The 20,889-nt window shown below is 40.2% G+C and overlaps 1 protein-coding gene across 2 annotated transcripts; it reads right to left on the minus strand.

Moving 5' to 3' along the window:
* Nucleotides 1–105: 105 nt before the first annotated feature.
* On the minus strand, nucleotides 106–20,464 carry cwc22 (CWC22 spliceosome associated protein). Of its 2 annotated transcripts, none has more exons than XM_085136136.1 (20): nucleotides 20,361–20,464; nucleotides 19,567–19,623; nucleotides 18,351–18,574; nucleotides 16,911–17,224; nucleotides 15,604–15,858; nucleotides 15,128–15,256; nucleotides 14,768–14,936; nucleotides 13,646–13,699; nucleotides 13,395–13,530; nucleotides 12,835–13,041; nucleotides 12,686–12,748; nucleotides 12,505–12,600; nucleotides 10,972–11,053; nucleotides 10,393–10,453; nucleotides 8,145–8,222; nucleotides 7,512–7,664; nucleotides 7,288–7,415; nucleotides 6,914–7,015; nucleotides 6,439–6,614; nucleotides 106–4,285 (listed from the first exon to the last, which is right to left on the minus strand). In XM_085136136.1, exons 1-20 carry the CDS (start codon nucleotides 20,398–20,400, stop codon nucleotides 3,777–3,779), a joined length of 3,033 nt encoding a protein of 1,010 aa, XP_084992262.1. In that variant the 5' UTR covers nucleotides 20,401–20,464; the 3' UTR covers nucleotides 106–3,776. The 2 variants fall into 2 exon arrangements, with proteins under 2 accessions (XP_084992262.1, XP_084992263.1); XM_085136137.1 differs by lacking the exon at nucleotides 106–4,285 and adding an exon at nucleotides 4,360–4,612.
* Between the last annotated feature and the right edge of the window lie 425 nt (nucleotides 20,465–20,889).

Genomic DNA, 20,889 nt, shown 5'->3' on the forward strand with positions numbered 1-20,889 from the left:
CGAAGGCTTTCATCGGCATGCGGCATGAGCCCCGCTGAAGAGGAGTCTTCCCGTCCAGGCAGTTGTATGTATTTGTTGTTGTTGCAGTTTCTGTAGCATGGCTTATTTTTAAAAGGTGGGGTTGCTAGCCCCACGCCCAACCCTCCTCCTTTCTCATCCTGGATTTGGGACCAGGCAATGGCGGAGTTATGTGAATATGTATTTTGTTCATATTATCTCCTTAAATATTTGAACAATATATGCAAATTAATATTGTTTTTTGTTTTTAATTCCATCCACAGGTTCACTAAACACTCCATTTTTTTTAAAAAATTAGAATTTTCTGACAGTTATGTCATGGTGTCATGGTTCAGGCTTTAAAGGTTTAACCAGATGCTCTGACCACCTTAACTGGCTCCTTTGGACAGATATTAAGTAAAATGTTTTTTGCCTTACTAGATGTGTGGCTACGTGTCCAATATGTGTTGCAGAGTGTGTTCAGGTTGTTGTTGCAATTCACCAGGAGACAAAAACTTGAATTGTAATCCTTGACTCTAACTGCTGGATGAGTAAATAAGCAAATGCTAGCAAGCCAAACCTACCTTTACAAAGTGATGATATGTGCAAAAATTTCTTTCCACCAGATGCCTCACGAACAATTGTGTTGCCGTGTTGTGGCAAACTCAAATGCTCCTGCAGATAAATAATTCAGCTTGATTTATTTTGAAGCCATGAAAAGTTTGGTATAAATAACCATATTGTAAAGATGGAGAGAAAAAAGGAGTCCTCTCACAGGATCAGCAGGACACACCTTCCTCTCTCTCTCTTTCAGCACAGAGCCTCGCAGTGCTTTCCCAGAATTCCTTGCAGCTCTTCAGTCCCAATGGATCTGTTCTCCTCTATTTGCTGTGGCAGCAAACCAATCCAGTCCCTTTACTCCTAAGAACATCCAGCCAATCGCAACCAAGCCTGGCAATGACCCACTTAGGCACGCGCACTCATATCTCTCTACCTCTCACCTTGAACGTCTCGTCAAGGTTGTGCAAGGGTACCAAACTGTGTGTGTGTCTGCGTGTGTTAGGTAGACAGCACCAACAACCAGGAGACACTCCTGTCAAACCAGCACTAAACACAAACAATCACACAGACACTTCAGAACAATTAGATTCCAGTTTGGCGTGAACTTTCTGATCTTCTCACAAAGTATCAAGTCAGTCAGAAATGTTGCTTCTTTACGCATTATCATTTGTATCATCATATCTGCTCAATACAAGGAGAGAGTTAGCCTAACAGAAAAATAGGAGGAATGAGCGCGAGGGCTTGCCAGTCTGTGGCCAAAACATTCTTTTTACCTTTGCATCTCAAGCATGCTAATTAAGGCGTTATTTGTATTTCATTATTAAAAACAAGCAGAGACTGTTTGTGAAGTGAGTTGGGCATTGTAGCTGTGACACAAGATAGAAACACCCTAAATTATATCTTGCTTTAAAGAAAAGAAGTAGAGTTTATTTATGCTTTTGTGCTTTTCAAGTTTGTGTTTTTTAATATAAAATAGGATACGAAATAAAAGCAAGTTTTCATTTAGCTTCTTTTTAAAGGCATCAACAGTGTCCACAGATCTAAGGTCTAATGGAAGCGAGTGCCACAACAAGCAGTTGTATGTAAAATAAATTTGGGCAAGAAACTCACCATGCTTATCAAAACTGAACGCCTGATCAAAACTATCACAGAGATTTCTCACAATTTAGAAAACTAAAGATGAATCAGATACAAGATTATCAGTTTATGTGGAAACGCAGTTGTCGGGGACAATATTTACAGACAGATAATTATTTAGCATCTAGTTCTTTATACCACGAATGCCGTCCTGAAGAACAGACAGTAACAGTTTCACGATGCGTCCAAACAGAAGCTTATACAAAGCAAGCAAAATGGAGCCTGGGACTGAACCTTGAGGCACACCGTGACATAAAGCAGCAGAAGAGATCACAAAAATTAGCAGAAGGAAGTAAAAAACTGAGTGAGGAGAATCAATCCTGAGCCGACCCAGAGATGTCCATTCAACATCTAAGTCTCTGAATCAGGATCCTATAATTGAAGGCAGCAAAGATCCAATAGTACCAGCGCGGAATTGTCTTTTTTAGTTTTACTCTAAATTATTCTATAATAATTTGCTAAATGAACCTCATGCAATATCAAATAAAGCTAGAAATCTAGTGATTATTAGCATAAACTCATTGGGAAGATGTTTACAGGTGAGAAGTTGGGTCATCGTTTCCTCATAGATTTGTGGTCACTCAAACATCTTTTGCAATCAGACCAGTCGCCCCCTGCTGGCTGTTAGAAGACTGTAGCCTTAAGGCACTTTTACACATTACTTTACTTTTTACACATGGGAGATATGCGCATGTTTTATCTACAGCAGGTAACTGTGGCAACAGAAATATTACAATAATTTAAAAAATTGTAAAATCCAATTATATATTGCATTTATGTGTGTCTATCAGCATAGTAAATACTTGCTCAATGAAAAGTCCTACAGTGCTGTAGACAATTTCAAATTCCACCACAAGACTCCACATAGCACCGAGGTCAAACTTTTAAAGAAAGAAACTTACAATTAGATCTTTTGCCCTTGCTCCACCTTTTTGTAATATCTTGCTGACAAGCAGCACACAGCAGTGCTGATGACATGTAGCATCCTGTGTCTCCCCAGAAGGGCGAGACCAACGCTGCTGATATATTTTGCTAAACTCGATTTTGATTTAGCGCTAAAAACAAAGCAGAGTATGTTCTGGCGTTATCACACCGTAGGGGCAAACTTAAGGGTTTATCAAAGTTAGACACAGAGATCATCATGATACTTTAACTGTGGAGCCACCAGGCCCTGAGTTGAGATCTATCAGAAAAGCACAATGTCTACAGCCTGGATGCCAAACTCTCAAATAGCTCTTGAGATATTTTACCCTGGAGACTGACGCTGCAAATTTTGCAAAATAACTATTTGATGTGACGCGTGCGCATTTTAGTTATCTGGAAAAAGTGACCCACTCATCACAGACAGAATAAATAGAAAAGGATATTTCCTGGTCATTTATTAAAACTATTTCTTCCTGAGCGTGTGCCTTCACAGGTGGATAATATGGATGAGTGCAGGGAGGAGAAAACATACTGGTACAACAGGAAAGTTCAGAAACTGTTGCTGCTTGTGGAGAAGTGCAAACATCAGCATGTTGTGAGCTGACAATACAAGAGTTTATTGTAAACACAAATACTGCTCTCCCTCTTAAAAAACTTTTGGTTCTGTTGCCTTTTTCTTTTTATAACAGGTTACATGTCAGCTAATGAAATAAAGTAAAATAAGAAAGCCCTCAGTGCTCTCGGTGTTACTGAGGTTTCGTTTGCTCCGAGGGCTAGAACGTGTGTAAATGCTTCATCAATCCTGTTGTGCTAATTATGAGATTAACCTGCAAACGTACAAGGCAGCACAGAGAAAACATAGTTTGGTCTTTTGCGTTTTGAGAGTGAAAAAATGAGGACAGTAAAAGTGTTGTGCGATTGGTCACAAGTCAAAAGAGTTCAAACAGGTACAGGTTATAAAAAACATCGAATGCAACTTTAATGGGCTTTTTTTCATTAAGTATTTCATTAAAAACAACAAAAATCAATAATAAACAGACAGAATGGAGAATGGGGTCAGATCCACAGCACCACAGTTTGGGCTGAGGTACAGAGGGGTCACAGAGGGAAAAGACTTAAAGTCATTAGTCCATCACTGCTGCTCCCGCGATGAAGACTTATCTCCTTCTCCTCTCATCTCTCTCTCTGTTCCGGTCTCTGTTCTCTTTATTCCTCTCTTTGTCCCTCTCCCTATCCCTCTCCCTTTCTCTCTCCCGGTGCTTCTCACGCTCCCTCTCCCTCTCTCTCTCTGCCTCATTCTCTCTCTCCCTCGCTCGCTCCCTCTCTCTCTCCCTCCCTCTGTCTCGCTCCCTCTCCCGTCCGTCATCTCTTTGCCTGTCTGTTTTTCGTCTCCTCTCCTCCACTGCCGCCTCCTCCTCTTCCAATCTGTCGTCTCGTCTGCTCCGCCGGGCACCGTCGCGTTCACGCCCCTCCGGGTCATGTGCGCGCCCCCTGTCGTCTTTCTTCGCCCGCTTCTCGCTGTCGCTGTCCTCATCTTTGTCTGCTCCGCGTCCAGCTCGCTTCTTGTCTGAAGATTTCTTCTTCTTGTCCTTCTCTCTCGTTTTCTTCCTCTCCTCATCACTTTGTCCTTTCCTCTTCTTCTTCTTCCTGTGTCTAGAGTCCGACTCTGGAGGACAAAAAGTAGAAAGAAAGAAAAAAAAACAAATCACACGTTGTCTTTTCTGAAGCAGCAGCTCACATAAATGAAAAACTAAAAATTCAGACATTCAACTGAACACAAACATGGGTTTAATAAAACAGAAGGAGAAACTCCTGACTACGTTGTTTTATAACAGGAATATTATATTAATGTTACAATATTAAACCTCCCAACTACTGCAGCAATGCTGTGAGCTAGAATAACAAACAATGTACAATGCACAATGTACCTCCGTTTAAAAGTGAAATAATGTGATTTTCTGAAAGTAAATCTTTAGGTTTCAGTCAGGCGTACCTGAGCAGTGTTGGGACTAACGCGTTATTAAGTAACGCGTTACAGTAACTACGTTATTATTGTGGTAACGAGCACGGTAACTAGTTATTATGCCAAAATCAGGAACGCGTTAGTCGTTACTGGGATTTAGATAGGGTCGTTACTCGTTACTTCGTGTGGTGGCTATCGCAGAGCTTCCACAGATTCTGTAACATTAGCAAGTGGTGGAGGCAGCAGGTGGATGAGGGAAAGGAGACGCAGAAGGAAAAGAGACCCGAGGCGGCCGCCGGTCCAAGTGTGAACTGAACTTCAGGTAAGAAGTTATGACCTGCAGTCTATCTGAGTCAGATATAAACCAAGTTTAGGTGGAGTTTATTTTCGTTATTCTGACTTTTTCCGTACTGCGTACTAGCTAGCATGACGGAGTTTCTATACAGCTGGGTGGTGCTATGAAGTTAATGATGTTGAACTTTATTTTGTTCATAAGTTATTAGAGTTGCCAACCGTCCCGTCTGGTATTCAGATAAAATATTACGCGTTTCTTATTGAGGTGAAAAGGAACAGTTTGCCCCGTAATTCAGCTACAATGAAAAAGACACAAAGCTGGAGTTATTCTGTGTTTGCTGCACAGCTGCCTCTTCTTCTCTCATTCTCCCCCCTCTCTCTCCTGTTTCTACTTCAATCATGAAAACTGATCAATGATCAGCTGATCGGCTCTCTTGTTTGTTTATCGCCCACTTTGCGCCAGAAAGAGGAAACCAGCCAATGTCACGTTAAACAACAGCAGCACGTTTAAGCTTGATCAGCAGTTGTTAGAATTTATTTAATATTAATTTCTAGTATCAGCTGATGTTTGCTGGAGCCACAGCTGCAAAAAAGCTGCTGGTCATGATGTCGGTTTGGTTATCTGGTGAGAGGGAAACATGAAGATGAAACCAGGAGATGTCCTTACTGAATCATCAGAGCTGAACAGGTGATGGAGAAACAGGTTTACCTTTTAGGTGACATAAATGAGTTGAAGGGAAGTTATGAACTGTTTCTGAGAGACAGATAACCCCAGGATCCTTTTTAGGTAGCTGACAGCTGGTAATTGTGCAGGTGCGGATCTAGCAAAGTTTTCCAGGGGGGCCAGGTAGGGCATTAACAGGGAGAGGTGGGCACAAAGAAATACTTTTCTTTCTTATTCTCATTTAAAATGTCTAGCTTTTAAAAAATAATTATCTGAATCTTACAACAAACGATTGATAGATTGATGCATATATACCATCAAGACAGTGTACATCACTGTCACAACAGCATTTGTTTTCATTCAAAGGCTTTATGATTTTTCCTATAATGGTGGGCCAGTCTCTAGTCCAAACGCCCGGGCCGATTTTTTTGTCCCAGTCCAGCCCTGTATGCAGCTCATCTGCAGTCTGGTGTTACCTACATCTTCCTATTTAGAAGGCAGAATTTCCGAGTTCTGAGTACAATCAAAGCACCACGACTGCAGTTTTTGTGTTGGATGTAAAAGGCGCACATGACGCTGTGACGTAGGCTAGAATCATGGCAGCGGTCAATGATGGTCCAGGCGTGGGATTTCTCTCATGGAAATATGCACATTATCTTTTCCTTTCTATTGGTAGGTGGCACAGTGCACTTGTGGCAAGTAAGCAAGCTAGAAGACTGGCAAAGTTATGGAAGCAACACATTAATAAGAGAATTCTGAGTAAAACCAAAGTTACTTTCCCTAGTAACTAGTTACTTTGAAAGTAACGAGTAACTTGAAGTAACTGAGTTACTTTTGATAGAAGTAACTAGTAATGTAACTAAGTTACTATTTTAAAGTAACTTACCCAACACTGTACCTGAGCTGCTCGAGGAGTCTGACGAGTCTGAATCTGACTCGCTGGATGAGTCGGAGGAGGAGGAATCTGACGAAGAAGAAGACGAGGATGATGACGAGGAGTCCGATGATTCGACTTCCTGGTTCTGAGTCATGATCATCTTTGGCGCGTTTTTCAAATGTTCCCTCAGCTCATCACTAGGAGAGAAAACGATGTGGGAGAAATGTGAGAGTTCAGTGTTTCTGTGTGAAGGTAAACTGCTACATTCATCATCCAATGACATTTTAGATGCAGCGAGAGTCCCACACTGTGAGGCCAGCAGAATTTAACAGAATAAACAACCATTATTTATTGCATATATTAGGAAAGCACTTTACAGTGCAGTTTATTCCAAACATAACACAGTTAAGCTAAAAGTTTTTTGATTCTGTTTGTAAAAAAAAATGTGACAGCCATGTTTCTATGTTTATGCTGTTTCTTGAAGTGTGGCCCTTACGTGAGTCCTCCCAGTCCAATAGAAGTGAAGAAGTTGATGGCGAAGCGAGTGTTTCTGGGATTATCACGAGGAAAGAGACCTTCAAAGAATGGCTGCAGGGTCCTGTAACACACACAGAGGTCGTGATTTATTGTTACGTCCTACTTCATTTACGGGCTCTTTAATTATCACTAGGAGCAACAGTAGCCAAATAAGAGCAAGAAGTCACATTTTTCTAATTACGTTTCCTTAAATTTGATTTACTACCTCACTCGACTATATCATTAACATTTAAATGTTTTCTGAGTAAAAACTTTGGCTGCCTCTGCAGCAGCTTTAGTAAAGTACAGTTTGAGTGTTGTGCGTGGCTGTGGTGGGAGTGTGGGTTTTCGTACTGGTCTTTCAGCCTCTGGTTAAGTTTTGGCAGACCCATGTAGGCACAGAGCTCTTGGAATAGGATCTTTACAAAGATCCTGCTGGACGACGTTGTGGTGTCCTCGCTCATCTTGATGCACTCCAACACCTGTGTGAGACACATTCAAAAGACAGAGAGACGGTCTAACCAGACTGGAATGAGTTTCATGGTCACGCTGGGGAGGATCTTTCTTTGTGTCCTTACACTCCACGGCACCGAATCTGTGTAGAGCAGGTGAGCGAACAGTCGGGCCACGTTCCTCAGTTTGTTGGTCTCCAGTCTGTGAATCGTGTCATACTGCTCCGAAAATATCGCCTCGAAACTCTCCATGTACTCCTTCTTCAAGAGACAGAACCTCTACACACACACACACATACACACACACACACACACACACACACACACACACACATACACACACACACACACACACACACACACACACACACACACACACACACACACACACACACACACAGTTAACAGATAGAAGCAGTGCTTCGCATCAAAATCAGGTTGAATGATCTCTTTAGTTAAATTAATTACAGTGAAACTTAAGATAACAATAACAAAAAAGATCTGAGGTAAACATGATACATGGCCAATAAACATAAAAAGCTTGAGCACGTCCTTTTAGTTGTTCTTTTCTTTTAAAAAGTGCACAACAAGATTTATGTGCACCTCAGTGAAATGGTCACATTCATCGTGCAGAGAATAGAAATACCTAACAAATATCTATGAAGGGAAGATGGAAAACAACCGACTCTTTAAAGCAGGTTTCCCTAAAGCACCACTGTTCTCACGATTGTGGAGATGAAGAGTGTGTGTGTGTCTCACCCCAGCCAGCAGGCCAAAAAACTTCTCGTAGGTCCTCTGCTGAGCGCAGCAGTCCAGGATCATGTTGCACAGCTCCTTCTGTTCATACAAACACAACACTTTCATTAACTACAGTCAAACTACGGCAGTCACATCAACTTTCAGGCTGCGGCCAAGCTGTCAGTGGTCCTATTAGGAGTTAATTTAACATTTGTAGACTTTTGATAATAGTCAGAAGGTCTCTGTGCACTCTGATGTTTCTTATTATTTATGACCGCACTGTTTCAGAGACACAGAGGAGACACATCTAAAGATAACATCCATCAATAACAACTCGTTACATTACTGTAAGTTTTTTATTGCTGGGTGATTTTCGTTAGTGAAATTTTGTTTAGTTTCATCTGCCACCACTTTTCCAGCGTGCTCTTAGGCAGTGTAGATATTTTTTATGCCTTTTTCTCTCCTCTGTCTCACCAGAACAGCACCTCCTCTTTGTTCCAGACTTCCCGTCATACAAATTACACACAGCTTTCCTCTCCTGACTAACAAAACACACACTTTAGCAGTGTTAAATGGTGCAGTGTCTCTCTCCATGTAGCATCAGAGCTTGTGAGTGAGTGGGGTTAGGCTGTCATGCTGCATTTAAGCCATTGTAAGTGAACAAATGCTTATTTATAGGGTTTCAAAAATTACGTTTACCTCCTATAGTGGTTCTTACACCTGTATGGCCTGCTAGTAATGCAGTTCTAGAGACTGCCCTACTAATCCACCACAAATGGATGTAAACAACACAGACCAGCTGAGAATTATCATCTGGGTTTTTGTTCAGATCAATTTACAAATGATGCCTTTAGACTTCTAATTCTGCCATGAAAGCTGTGAAATTGAATGGGATTTTTTCTTCAACAGTGAACTGAGTCAGTGCTTAATATCTAAGTTAGTTTAGGTCCAGACTTATATTCCATCAGCAGCTCAGTCACGTTTCACCTTCACCTTACTCTGGATATGAGATCGAACATTTCAGCCTGCATGCCAAAAATATACTTTTGGTGGAAAGGGGAGCAAACCACATTTGTCAAGTTTCAAAGTATTAACATTCTTAGGCTGGTAGGCTGACTGAAAATAAAAATCTTTAACACTGGACCAAAGGCAGCCAAACAAAAGGTAATTTTTCAACCTTTGGACTGTATACCATCTACAGTATGTTAACTACCATCAAAAGCTCCTTGATGCTATCAAGTTCAATCTCATGTCCAGCTTCTTACTATTAAAACAATAAAAGACAAGAATGCTGCCTAAGATACAAGTATCTATAAATACACTGTCATCACTTTCATTACATGACTAACAGAACGAGACGCTGCTTTTTCAGTCTCTTACAGGTATCGACCACCAAAACACTGGTTGTGACAGTGATACAAACAACCACACACACAGCTGACCTGCACCTGTCACCCTATGAAACCTACTACACGTAATTATCAGCTCAACCTCCATTACAGGAACACAAAAACAATTACAGCGGTCCCTCGTTTATCAGTGGTCCCTCGAGTTGCGTTCCAAAATTAACCCGCGATAGGTGAAATCCGCGAAGTAGCCAACTTAATTTTTATTACAATTATTATAGATGTTTTAAGGCTGTAAAACCCCTCACTACACACTTTTAACAGTTTTCTCAGACAGGCATGAACATTTTCACACTTTTCTCTCTTATTTAAACACTCTCAAAGTTCAAACCCTCGTAGAAAAAAAAAAGTCCAGTATTATAGAAAGAAACCCGCGGATGCCTTTGACGGTGCAAAACGTTTCGTCGACATCGTTGTGTTTGTTGGGGAGAGTCACACAGTTAGCAATCAAAGATTTATATAAATATGACAAGCTGAACACGGCACGATATTGATTGACAATGATCTACAGCCAAACAGGATGCAGAACACAATATGTTGTCACCCCCCCCCCCCCCCCAAAAAAAAAAACCAGCATGTAAAATTGCACACAAAAAAAAAATCTGCAAAACAGCGTGGCTGCGAAAGGTGAACTGTGCTATAGCGAAGGACCACTGTACCCCACGGTTTCAGCTGAATTCTCATTTTTGATGGCTAGCTGAGTGTTCAACAGCTAGCCATCAAAGGATGCACGCCAAATTTTCACCCAAACGTCAGTATCACGATAGTTTTAGATTAATGCTCTGTGGACAAACTCACAGCGATGAAACTTTACAATTGTGCGTTTTCAGTGTAAGTCTGTTTGTTTGTTCGTGTGGACTCACCGTTTGGCTTTCCGGGAAATCCATCTTAATCAGTTTGTGAGCACACTCCTCAAAGTCCAAGCTGCAAAAACAAACAATCTATTAATCAATCAAACAATCGATCACAGGTGTACAATTGTGAGCTCATGCTGGTGTGTTTCTGTTTGTGTCGTTTAATCAGTCGGCTTCACTTTTTCATCCTGTTGTCCAAGCTTGTGAACCGTTCTTCGGTGAAACCATGGTAACGAGGTTGCTCATACACAGGTTTGTATAGCTGTCTTTGTGAGCGCACTCTGTGGCCTAATACATTTTCTAGCACTAAACTCTTAACTCAACCAGCCTTGAACAGGCTTTTTGAAGGGAGGATTAGTCAGAGTCCTCCCTCCTAAGGTTTCAAATTCAAACAGGTCCTCAGAAAGACACGCACGCACGCACACACACGCACACACACACGCATGCACAGCCTTAATTATCAGTCCAACTCAATCAAATATAGTGGGAGCTGTAAATAACTGCCAACACCCGCAGAGAAAACCAAGTCACTCACTGTATGAATGTGTATTTTTAGGAGTGTGTTCCACTGTGTTTGTGTGTGTGTACCTGGACTGAATAGCAAGGTAGATGGTTCTTCTGAAAGCAACCAGGTTGACTTCTGTCTTATCAAAGATGGTGACTTTCTCGTCTTAGAGGGAGACAAACACAAAGGTCATCTTTAAAGCTGATTGGATGTGTTAAGTGTGTTAAAATCAGAACAGGAAAAATGTTTAAAAATCAAAATAGTTAAATGTTAACACAATCAGTTCTTAATGAAATGTCACCTGAGTAATTATCGTTCATTAGTGCAATATAGGATTTACATGAACCAATGATGCAAGTAATCTAGTTTAATTGGGGTTACACAGCATGCACTTCACTTTTAATAAGACTCAAATTTAGTAATTACTTGCTTATTACTTGTCTTGATGTAACGGTATTAGTTACATCAAAAGTGCCACCAAAAGTGAGTCAGTGACTCATGTTAAAATGCCCACATTCACACATGAAAACAACATATTTACAGTGTGGTACAATAACGGTTCATATATAGGTTACGTATTATTTTTGTAACTCATACATTTGGATAAAGTCCAGGCTAAAAATTTGTGGTCTGGTTCTTCAGTTTGATAGTCAGCTGCAGTTTGCTTTCCTTTAACAACTTCTGCTAATCGGAGCTGAAATTAATTTAACCAAATTAACTAGCAGGTATTTCTGTTTGTGTAACACCCATACAGTTTATGGATGAAGCTTGCTAAACAATCTGGCTACCATTAGCACACTCTTGTTTAGATATAGTCACTCCTGGGCAGGAAAAAACACAGCAGCATAGCAGTGCCTAAAATGCTCATTGACTCATAACATTGATGTTATGTTTTTAAATGCTTTACTGTCCGTTCTCCTGTAGCTGCTGTACTCAGAACTATATTTAGTTAGTGCTAATGCTTTTAGTGTAATGCAGTCACAGGAAAAAAATGTATTAAAAAAAAATTACTCAGCTGCTTTTACTGGCAGCTAATTGTTTTAAATATTCCAAGAGGTAATGAGCCATTCGTTGAAAGTCTGGAGGCGAAAAACTCCAAACAAATTTCTCAGCAAGCTGGCCAACTCCTTTTACAGAGCTCTGCTGTGTTTGGAGAAAAAAAAGCCTTAAAAGTGAAAATAATCTGGACTGTCCAAGGCATGACAGATAATTGGAAATTACAGAAAGATCCTCAGTACAACAGTTCTGTTAGCTGGTTACACTGAAGTTGAATCTGGGCTGAACATCAAGCAATATTGCCCTAGATATTTGTCTTTGCTTACAGCCCTGGAGTCAGAATCTCCCTCCATTTTCAAGCTTATAAATTATATTTCTGAAAATGTTAAAATAATTTATTATGGAACAGACTTGGGGGTTATTTATGATACCATCTTTCAAAAAAAAGTCTTTAGTCTAACTATTTATTATTTGTGATGTTTAAAATAAATATCACTGTGTTATTTTGTCAGATATCAACACAACTGTTTTCACAGGCCAAGTGTTTAAAAAAACAATCAAAAAAGCAGACTGACTCTTTTAGGCAAGAAAGCCTCAGCAGATTAACGTATTTGTCTCACCATCTCCTTCCTCCTCATTCTCATCTTCATCATCATCGTCATCATCACTGCCATCTCCCTCCTCCCCTGAATCGCTGCTACCCTCATCCAGGATATCTGAAATGATGCACCATCAAACTTTGGTTAAGCTGTAAACGAGCAGACAGGTGATTGGACAGTTCAGAGTGTGATGATTTCTTACCTCTTTTGAGAGTTTTATATTTGTCCTCATTCTCCAGGAAGTCTGGATCCATCTTAAACACATCTAAGTGAACAAACACACAAAGACTGTAAACATTTCTGAAAAGTCACGTGACTCCTCCCTTCCTCTCACTCTCCCTCAGGTCTTACTGAGGATGTCCTCGGGGTTGTATTCGTCATCTAGCGGCAGCATGTGAGTGAACTGGTCATCCTCATCCACCAGATCCAGGCCTTCTGGGATTACTGGATGATCTTTGAAACCATCTTTCCTGATAGCAAACATCACCTCTATCATGTACTGGACCCTTTTGTCAATGGTCGACTCGTGGAGGACATTCCTAAGACGCTCAAATATGGCTGAAAAGAGAAACAGGGAGAATGTGCATAAACTTTCTGAATTCTGAAATTCAGAAAAATTTATTCTCACAAGTATTTTAAGAGAAAAGAGATGACAACGCGAGGAGAAATAAAGTCTCTTAGCAGTTAATACTGTTGTAATGAAGCAAGAAAACTCCACTTTTTTGTGTGAAATCACAAAGGCAAAAGTAAATTCTCAAGTTTCAGGAGCTCAGACCAAACAATGTTTGAAATGGCTGCAATTTAAAGTTTTAACTTGTTATCATTTGTTGTTCTAATTAAAGAGCTCAGCCTACACCATCACCTCCCACCGTGAAGAAAGAGACAGTTATAAAGCTGCTGCTTCAGCGTACCGTTGATTCCTCGAGGGGACACTTCGGTCAGCTTGAGACCACATTCCTTCAAGAAGGAAATGGCGACCTCCACACTGTCATCAGTTGGACGCTCGAGCAGCAGAGTGAGCATCTCCAGACACAAAACCTCGTGGGCCTGAAGGCGAGTGACATCAGAGTAGAAAGGGACAGAAAAAGCACGCACCCGATTAGAATCTGGACGTCAACACTCGAGCCCTCGGTCAGTATTTAACTTTGAAATCGGGACCTACCACGTTCTGGTTGATGAGATGAGCCACGAACTTCGAGGCGGTCAGGCACTGTTGCTAGAAAACAAAATGCAGATTTTAATGCATGACTACTGCTGATAATTACTCAAACACATTTAATATCAGTGTCCTAAAAAAAGACATTTCTGCCTGCATTTGTTACAGACAATTTAATTTTGTACAGATTGTTCAAGCCTTCAAGAGATCATACTAAAATTATCCACAGCAGGTAGAAACACACTCTGGACTGCGTTCACAAGCTTCCAGTACTGCCAGTTATTTCTCTTATTTAGATCCAGTTTCTTTTTTATCTCAGTAATTTGGACACATGCGGCATCAGTCTGCTCAAATTGGAACATTTCCACCTCTGTCACTTGAGAAAGGACTTTTAGATTCAGACTGATTCTCATTCAAAACCTATTCTCAAATAAATAAACAGAAAAGGAGGCCTATTTTAGCCTCTTACTCCAGTAATATGCAAAAACAAGCATAAATAGTAGAATATGCAAAGTCCAACTGATGAAGGTCAAACAGACATTTGACCTGCCTCATGTCCCAGCATAACACACATGCTCACAGCACTTGCTGTTTGTTATAATACTGTAGACAGAAGTTTCCAAAGTAATAAATTTTAGTCATAAATATGCAAATGAATGCAGCAAGGTGCTCTAATATCTAATCAGATCATCTTAACATTCAGCATCTGTGATTTATATATGATATGCTATTCATGAGTCACTGTGTTTAGCAGTGGCAAGATATAAAAAGTTATATTTTTAATACAGGTGCATCATTTGGAGGCATCTTATTCTTTGTTTTTGTGAGAAGAATGACATGAAGGTGACTGTTAGGTGTTATTAATGTTTTGTTTTCTGCTGCAATTTTCCTGGAGTCACCGCCCTTCAAAACACAAAAGTGAGCCTTTGGAAGTGAAACAGACTGTGCACAGGGTCATCCAACCTCAATAAGTTTCTAAAGTGCTGCAGTGTGCATTGGTCAGATGATCTTGTTTACTAGTCCTGGACTGTTCAGATGTTATAAGTATCTGGGCATCTACGTGTGACAGTAACACGTCACTATCACTGTTTGTGGATCACTAATCAACGGCGACAGACAGATGGGTACCTTGAGGTTGCGGCGGTAGCTTCTCCTGAAAGTCAGGATGAGACGTTTAAGGATCAGCTCTCCGATCTGAGGGAACTTTGAGTTGATGATGGCAACGACAGCAGCGTAGACATGAGTGAAAATGGGAGAGGCCGTCTGAGCCTGCAGTATCGAGCGAGCCAGCAGTCCCCTGACAGGCAAAGGAGCAGTTACAGGGAGTGCGTCAGTCACGAAGGTCTTTTTTCACTCTCTTTAATCAATCACACTAATCTGGAAACTTAAAGCTAATAAAGTGTTTGATGTCTGTGCAAAAATTACAGGCCTCTGCTGCACAAAGCCTTATCGTAAAATGTACACGAATGAATGCGTGTGTGTGTTCACCTTCCCCTGACGATATTTTCCTGCAGCAGCTCCTGGATGATGTTGATAATGTTGGATACGTTGACTTTGTTGATAAGACCATTGATGGACTTCTTTAGAGCTTCCCAGCTCATCCTCTGATAGGCCAGGCTGTATAACAGACAGGGTGTCATCAATTACATGCAGTTCTTTAAATAAACAGCTTTTTTTTTTTTAAAAAACTGCAGTTTTACTGCAGATACATTTGTAATGAATGCAACTGATCTGATTTGTTTTACTACGGTCTGTTATGCAGTTAGGTGCAGGAACAGTTTATGGTTTGGCATGGTGATGTGTCCAAGTATCACAACAGAATAAAAAGAAAAAAAGTGTTTGAACACTTCTAGTGTAACAAATATAAACATTTCAAAACATTCACACCTGGACCTGGACTACAGCTTCCAGTGACACTTTCTAATCTTAGTGTATAGGATTAAAGTACTGAAATGCTCTCTTACCTGCTCTTGTCAGTGATTTGCTGCTGCATCAAGCGCAGCTTAGCGGGAGGAATGTAAGCGCCTCCAGTCCTCGTCAGGATTGGATCAAGCTCCTCCTTTTTCTTTTTGACTGGCGGCTCATTGGCCGCAGCTGGTTCCCTGTCAGCCAGAGGGGAAGCGGAGCGACCCCGCCTCCTGTGATCTGAATCAGCCTCTCGATTGGCTCGTCGGTCAAAACGGCCATCTCTGTCATCGCGCCGATCATCATAGCGATCCCTGCAGCAAAGAAGAAACAAAGGAGCAGGTTACTTATTTAAGTAACACTTTTACTTAAAAGAAAAAACTCTCAGGTCTGAATATGACTTGATTAATCCAGAGAAACCAAATCATATCAACACTGTTATGCTGAATTGGATTTTTAAAATTTTCGTTTTAGCAGGATTTATAAAAGTTGCCAAGCAGCTGGGAATCTAATGTCTAATAGGGCTGTGCGATATGACCAAAATCTCATATCCCGATATAAGACATCCATCGTCCGATAATGAATATAAATCACAAATATTTAACATTTTCTATCAATTCTGTGAATCTCGGGCAGCTCGACATGCGTGTAGTGTTTCCAGCTGCGCGTCGTGTACCTGGAGTCGAGTGTTTTAACCGATTTATGAAATAATACATTTTAGACACAAGCTGTAACGGCCGCCGTTTTCTTTGTGAGTATTTATTACACGGCGTGCTGCGGGGAAAAGCCTGTTCTAACGTTTGAGTCTAAGGTTTATTTTTTAGCACCTGGCGGCTCTTTTTTGCTTCTCATCCGTAAACACTCTGCATACTCTTTCATGTGATTCCGTTTATTTTGAAAAGTCTCAACAGGATATTGAGCTTTATTGTGAAAGGTTTATGTGGAAAATAAACAAGCGGACACGCGATGGTTTTACCGTCGTTGTTGCTAACGACGATGCATAAAAACAGGCACTTGTCCGTCTATAGTGTGGTTATATTAAATATAAGAGAAAGAGAGAACTTTAACAAATTAATATAGTCACTACAGTGACCATCAAAACCATGAAAAAATATTGCCGTAAACTTTATTTTGTGACACCACAAAACAAACGATAATGTAAAATGAAACAATAGATGCTTTTATATCGTCATCCGATATATATTGTACAGCCCTAATATCTAATATATACACACACATATATATATATATTTATCAGAGTGAAATCTTTCAGAAACTTGCGAAACTGAAACTTGTTAACCCATATGGACTAAGGGCCACATTGGTGCTAAAATGAACACAAGCCAATCACAAAAGCTGCCTTTACCGTGCATAACGTCTTCTGTCATAACGGTCCCTGTCCCTCTCCCTGGATCGGGATCTGTCACGTCCTCTTGACCTTGACCTCTCTCTTCCTCTGGATCTCGACCTGTCCTGTCCTCTGGATCTGGATCTTGATCTCGCCCTCCCTCTAGATGTAGATCTGTCCTTTTCCCTGGATCTGGATCTGTTTCTGTCTCTTTCTCTGGATCTATTTTTCTCTCTGGATCTGGATCTGGATCTGTCCGTATCCCTGGATCTGGACCGATCTTCTTCCTTGGACCTGGATCTGTCTTGCTCTTTGGATCTTGATCTTGATCTCTGGAACAACAAATAAGCACAGTGACAGCATTTTTTTTTTTTTAAGTTTTCATGTGTTAAAATGATTTGGAACAATCTGAATGCAAGAATGATTTGGACAACACGGAGAACACCAGAGCAGCACAAAACCAAGCTGTCATTTTTAAAAGTTTGAGCTGAGCTGAAAAAGAGAGACAACCCAGCAATGTGAAGTCAGTCTGCCTCAGGTCCTGCATCAAGTAAAAGCATGTATGCACCTGGGGAGCTCGTGTCTAAGTTGACAGTAATGGAAACAAAGTCCTCTTTGATTTGTGATTCTGTCAGTCAACAAGTTAAATCTTTATTCAGTGTCTTCTTCACAGGGTACACTCATAAATCAGGCCAGCTGACACTAAACATGCTACTGTGTCTTACATCGGTGCCTCAAGCTTAAACTGGGTCCTGTTCTCACGGTAACCATCTCTTCAGACCAAGCAGTTTTTCACACCAGCTGTCCAGAACTGCAGCCTGAATAATCTACTGTGCAACGAGCAGACTAATGCACAGCCACATTTTCAAATGCAACATAATCATGTCTTAAAAGCACAACATGAAAAAAACTAAGTAAATAAGCCTCTTCTTCAGGTACTTTATTCAAAACTATTCTGACATTCAAGATCACTTTTAGGCAAGAATAGTAACAAAATGCTTCAGTTCCCATTTCCACACAAAAATACATCAACTGAATAAATACTGTCAGTTCCTGAACTCTTCTTTGGACACTATCTAAAACATAACATGGATCACTAAACTCCATTTACCAAAGCATCTGACTGCATTAACTTTTTAAGATTTTGGTGTTTCTGAATTTGTTGTTTTGGCTGGATCATTTTTATTACTGCCGTGAATCTCAACTATTGTTCGGTATAGTTGGGGAAATCAACTTACTTACTCCACCTACTACTAATGGCGTTTCTCACTCCAAACTCAACATTTTTGAATGATGAGGAATTATAATATACAATATATATATTTATAAATATAAAAAGGGCTTTCAGAATATGTTTCACCCTCTGTAACTGTCTGAAAGCATCTGATTCTTCCATTTCTACCGTAGTAGTCTGTACATTATGAAATGTGACAGACTAGTAAAAGCCACATTTCTTACTTTGATCTGAGCCACGCTGCTTCGAATCTTTCTCAGTGCTGATGAATGATGTTCATCCTCATCACTGCTGCTGGTGCTGTCTGAACTGCTTGAGGATGGGCTCCTGGAGGGCCTGCGGTCCACAAGACTTGGCTGAGGGGACCGTCGCTCATTGGGGCTTCTTTCAACTGAGCCAGCCTGCTGGGGTCTGCCCGATGCTGGACTAGACTCATTCTCTGAAGGTCCTGCAAAGAGAAAAACAGATCAAGAACAGTATTAGTATATCCATTCAATATATCCTTCTTCTTCCACTTACCCAATTTAGGGATACTGTGGGGCATAAGGCAGGGTAGACATCGAACAGGTCACCAGTCTCTCACAGGGCTAACCAGAGACCTATGCTTTGGACTATGACTATTTAATAGCTACGTCATAACTGCAAACTTTGTGAAATTTGTTAATCCATATGCCTGGTGGCCACGTAGGTGAAGGACACTCAAACAACTAAACAAATAAAATGGACACCAGCTAACCACAAAAACGCACATCTATCTGTTACCATTCATACCATGCACCCTACAGCGCAACCTAATTACATGTTGCACCAATAGATTCTTCTCATGCATTTCAGGCTACTTTTTCACTGCAGTTTTTGAATTTATCAGTGAGAGAATAACAATCATCATCTCAACATAACAGATAATAATTATAGCATCAATATAAGGACTCACAAATGTCAGCAAATTCCTGATGGGAAATTGCCAAAACTATTAAAATGGACGTGTAGGAATGTACAAAGAAGATGAAAAACTTGAGACAAATATATTTGCCTTTAAAAAAATTGACCACTAGAAAACTGGAGGGAAAAGGTCCGTGCATTTTATTTGTTTCTATCAACTGGTACTGAATGAAAAACATGTACACACACCCACACATTAATTTAGACATAATGTACCAGTACAAACACAACACGTAAATTATGTCGTTAGCGCTACAAAGGTTCACCGCAGAAATCTAAATCAGGTCTAACAGGTGGAAGTACACCAGAGTTCCCAGCAAGGGGTACAGAGAAAATATACAGAAAGACCCAGCTACTAGATTCAAACCCAGGACCTTCTTGCTGTGAGGTGACAGCTAATGATTGCAGCACCGTATTGCTCAAGTATAACGGATGGAGATTAAAGCGACTCTTATGACAAGAACATTAAGTGTAGGGTTCACAGCAGCATTTACTCACCACTGTTTTCTCTCTGTGCAGGACTGGGACTTCGACTTCTGTCTGCAGAGTCCATACCTGGAAGGGAGGAAAAAAGACAACTAAGACATTCACTTTGATAGGAAAAATGCAGGTTTTAATTAAAGAAACTTTTTTTCTACAAACTCCGTTACATTAGGAAAAAAAATATGTTAATAAGTTAATGAGATTTAGTGAGACTTTCTGACATAGTTCTCTGACACGATCCACGTATTTCTACGAAGGACTCGGTTTACAGACTTGTTGATCTGACATTAGTCTGCTCCAGATAAACTTTACATGAAATCACCAATACTCAATGCAAAACGAAGGATACATTTACTGTTTATTAACCGTTTTGTGAGTGATTAACGATAAAATAAGAGGGACGATGACTTCCTGGTGATGTTTAATCGCCGTACTGAGAGTCAAAAATTGTCATTGCCAGCGGACGGAAGAGGTAACAATATGATAACTGGGCATTTCCTGAGGTAAATATTACCAAATGATCAAGTTTGTACGTCTTAATAGCCGATTAAACACAATTTGGGAAGGTTCTTGAAACAGCAACACCACGCGTTACTAAAACGTCTTTTCAAATCAACTCCTCAGTTTTATCGCCATGTGTGTTAAGCTGAGCTAAAGTTAGCTTGTGTGCTAATGCTGTCTCGGCTACTGCGATCTAAGCTTCTCGCTACTATTTGCTGTCACTAAAACCTTTAAGATTTTATTTCCATATCACTTTGACAGAAGGTCTGTCCAGCTAAATTGCTTTGTTTGGGTTTTAATGTCCTTACCATATAATTTCCCGGCTTTCCTTAAATCACTGTCGTTCATCTGGCGGAAAACTTCCTATAATAACCAACATTACTTCCGGGTGACAGATCTCTTCCGGATTTCACAATAAACGCAGCTTGTGAAGTTTGGATTACTGTTTTTGTTGTTGTTATTTTTCTTTTCCAGTTTAACTTTGTTTCAGGATTTAACATTTATAAATAAAGTTGTAACACAAGAAATAAAGTGTATAAAATAAAATAAACACACATGGCCTTTTGTACACATGAAATTTGTTCATTTATTGTTTCATTTTGTTGTTGTTTTTTTAATTTTCAAGGTCCTCAATTGTGGTTTAAAAGGGAATATTTAGCTTCAAAACAAAGCTTTATTTATCTAAATAAATCTAAATAAATAAATCTTAGTTTATTTACTTAATCACTCAAAGTTTAGAGTTGCATATGTAAAAATTTTCACTTAGCATCCTGAAATTTCTACTTACTTCTGAGTGTCTTGAAGTTTTGGGATGCTGAGCAAGTGGGAATTTTCAAA

This window comes from Neolamprologus multifasciatus, chromosome 16 (assembly GCF_963576455.1).
Source record: "Neolamprologus multifasciatus chromosome 16, fNeoMul1.2, whole genome shotgun sequence".
Taxonomy (NCBI): Eukaryota; Metazoa; Chordata; class Actinopteri; order Cichliformes; family Cichlidae; genus Neolamprologus; species Neolamprologus multifasciatus.

Bases quoted from the DNA above. Each gene is read 5' to 3' on its own strand.
- cwc22 (XM_085136136.1), bottom strand. From the start codon at position 20,400: ATGAACGACAGTGATTTAAGGAAAGCCGGGAAATTATATG. The intron at 13,531-13,645 runs GTAGGTCCCGAT...ACTCGCCTTCAG, and splicing joins ATCTCATCAACCAGAACGTG to GCCCACGAGGTTTTGTGTCT. The intron at 12,749-12,834 runs GTAAGACCTGAG...TTGTTCACTTAG, and splicing joins CAACCCCGAGGACATCCTCA to ATGTGTTTAAGATGGATCCA.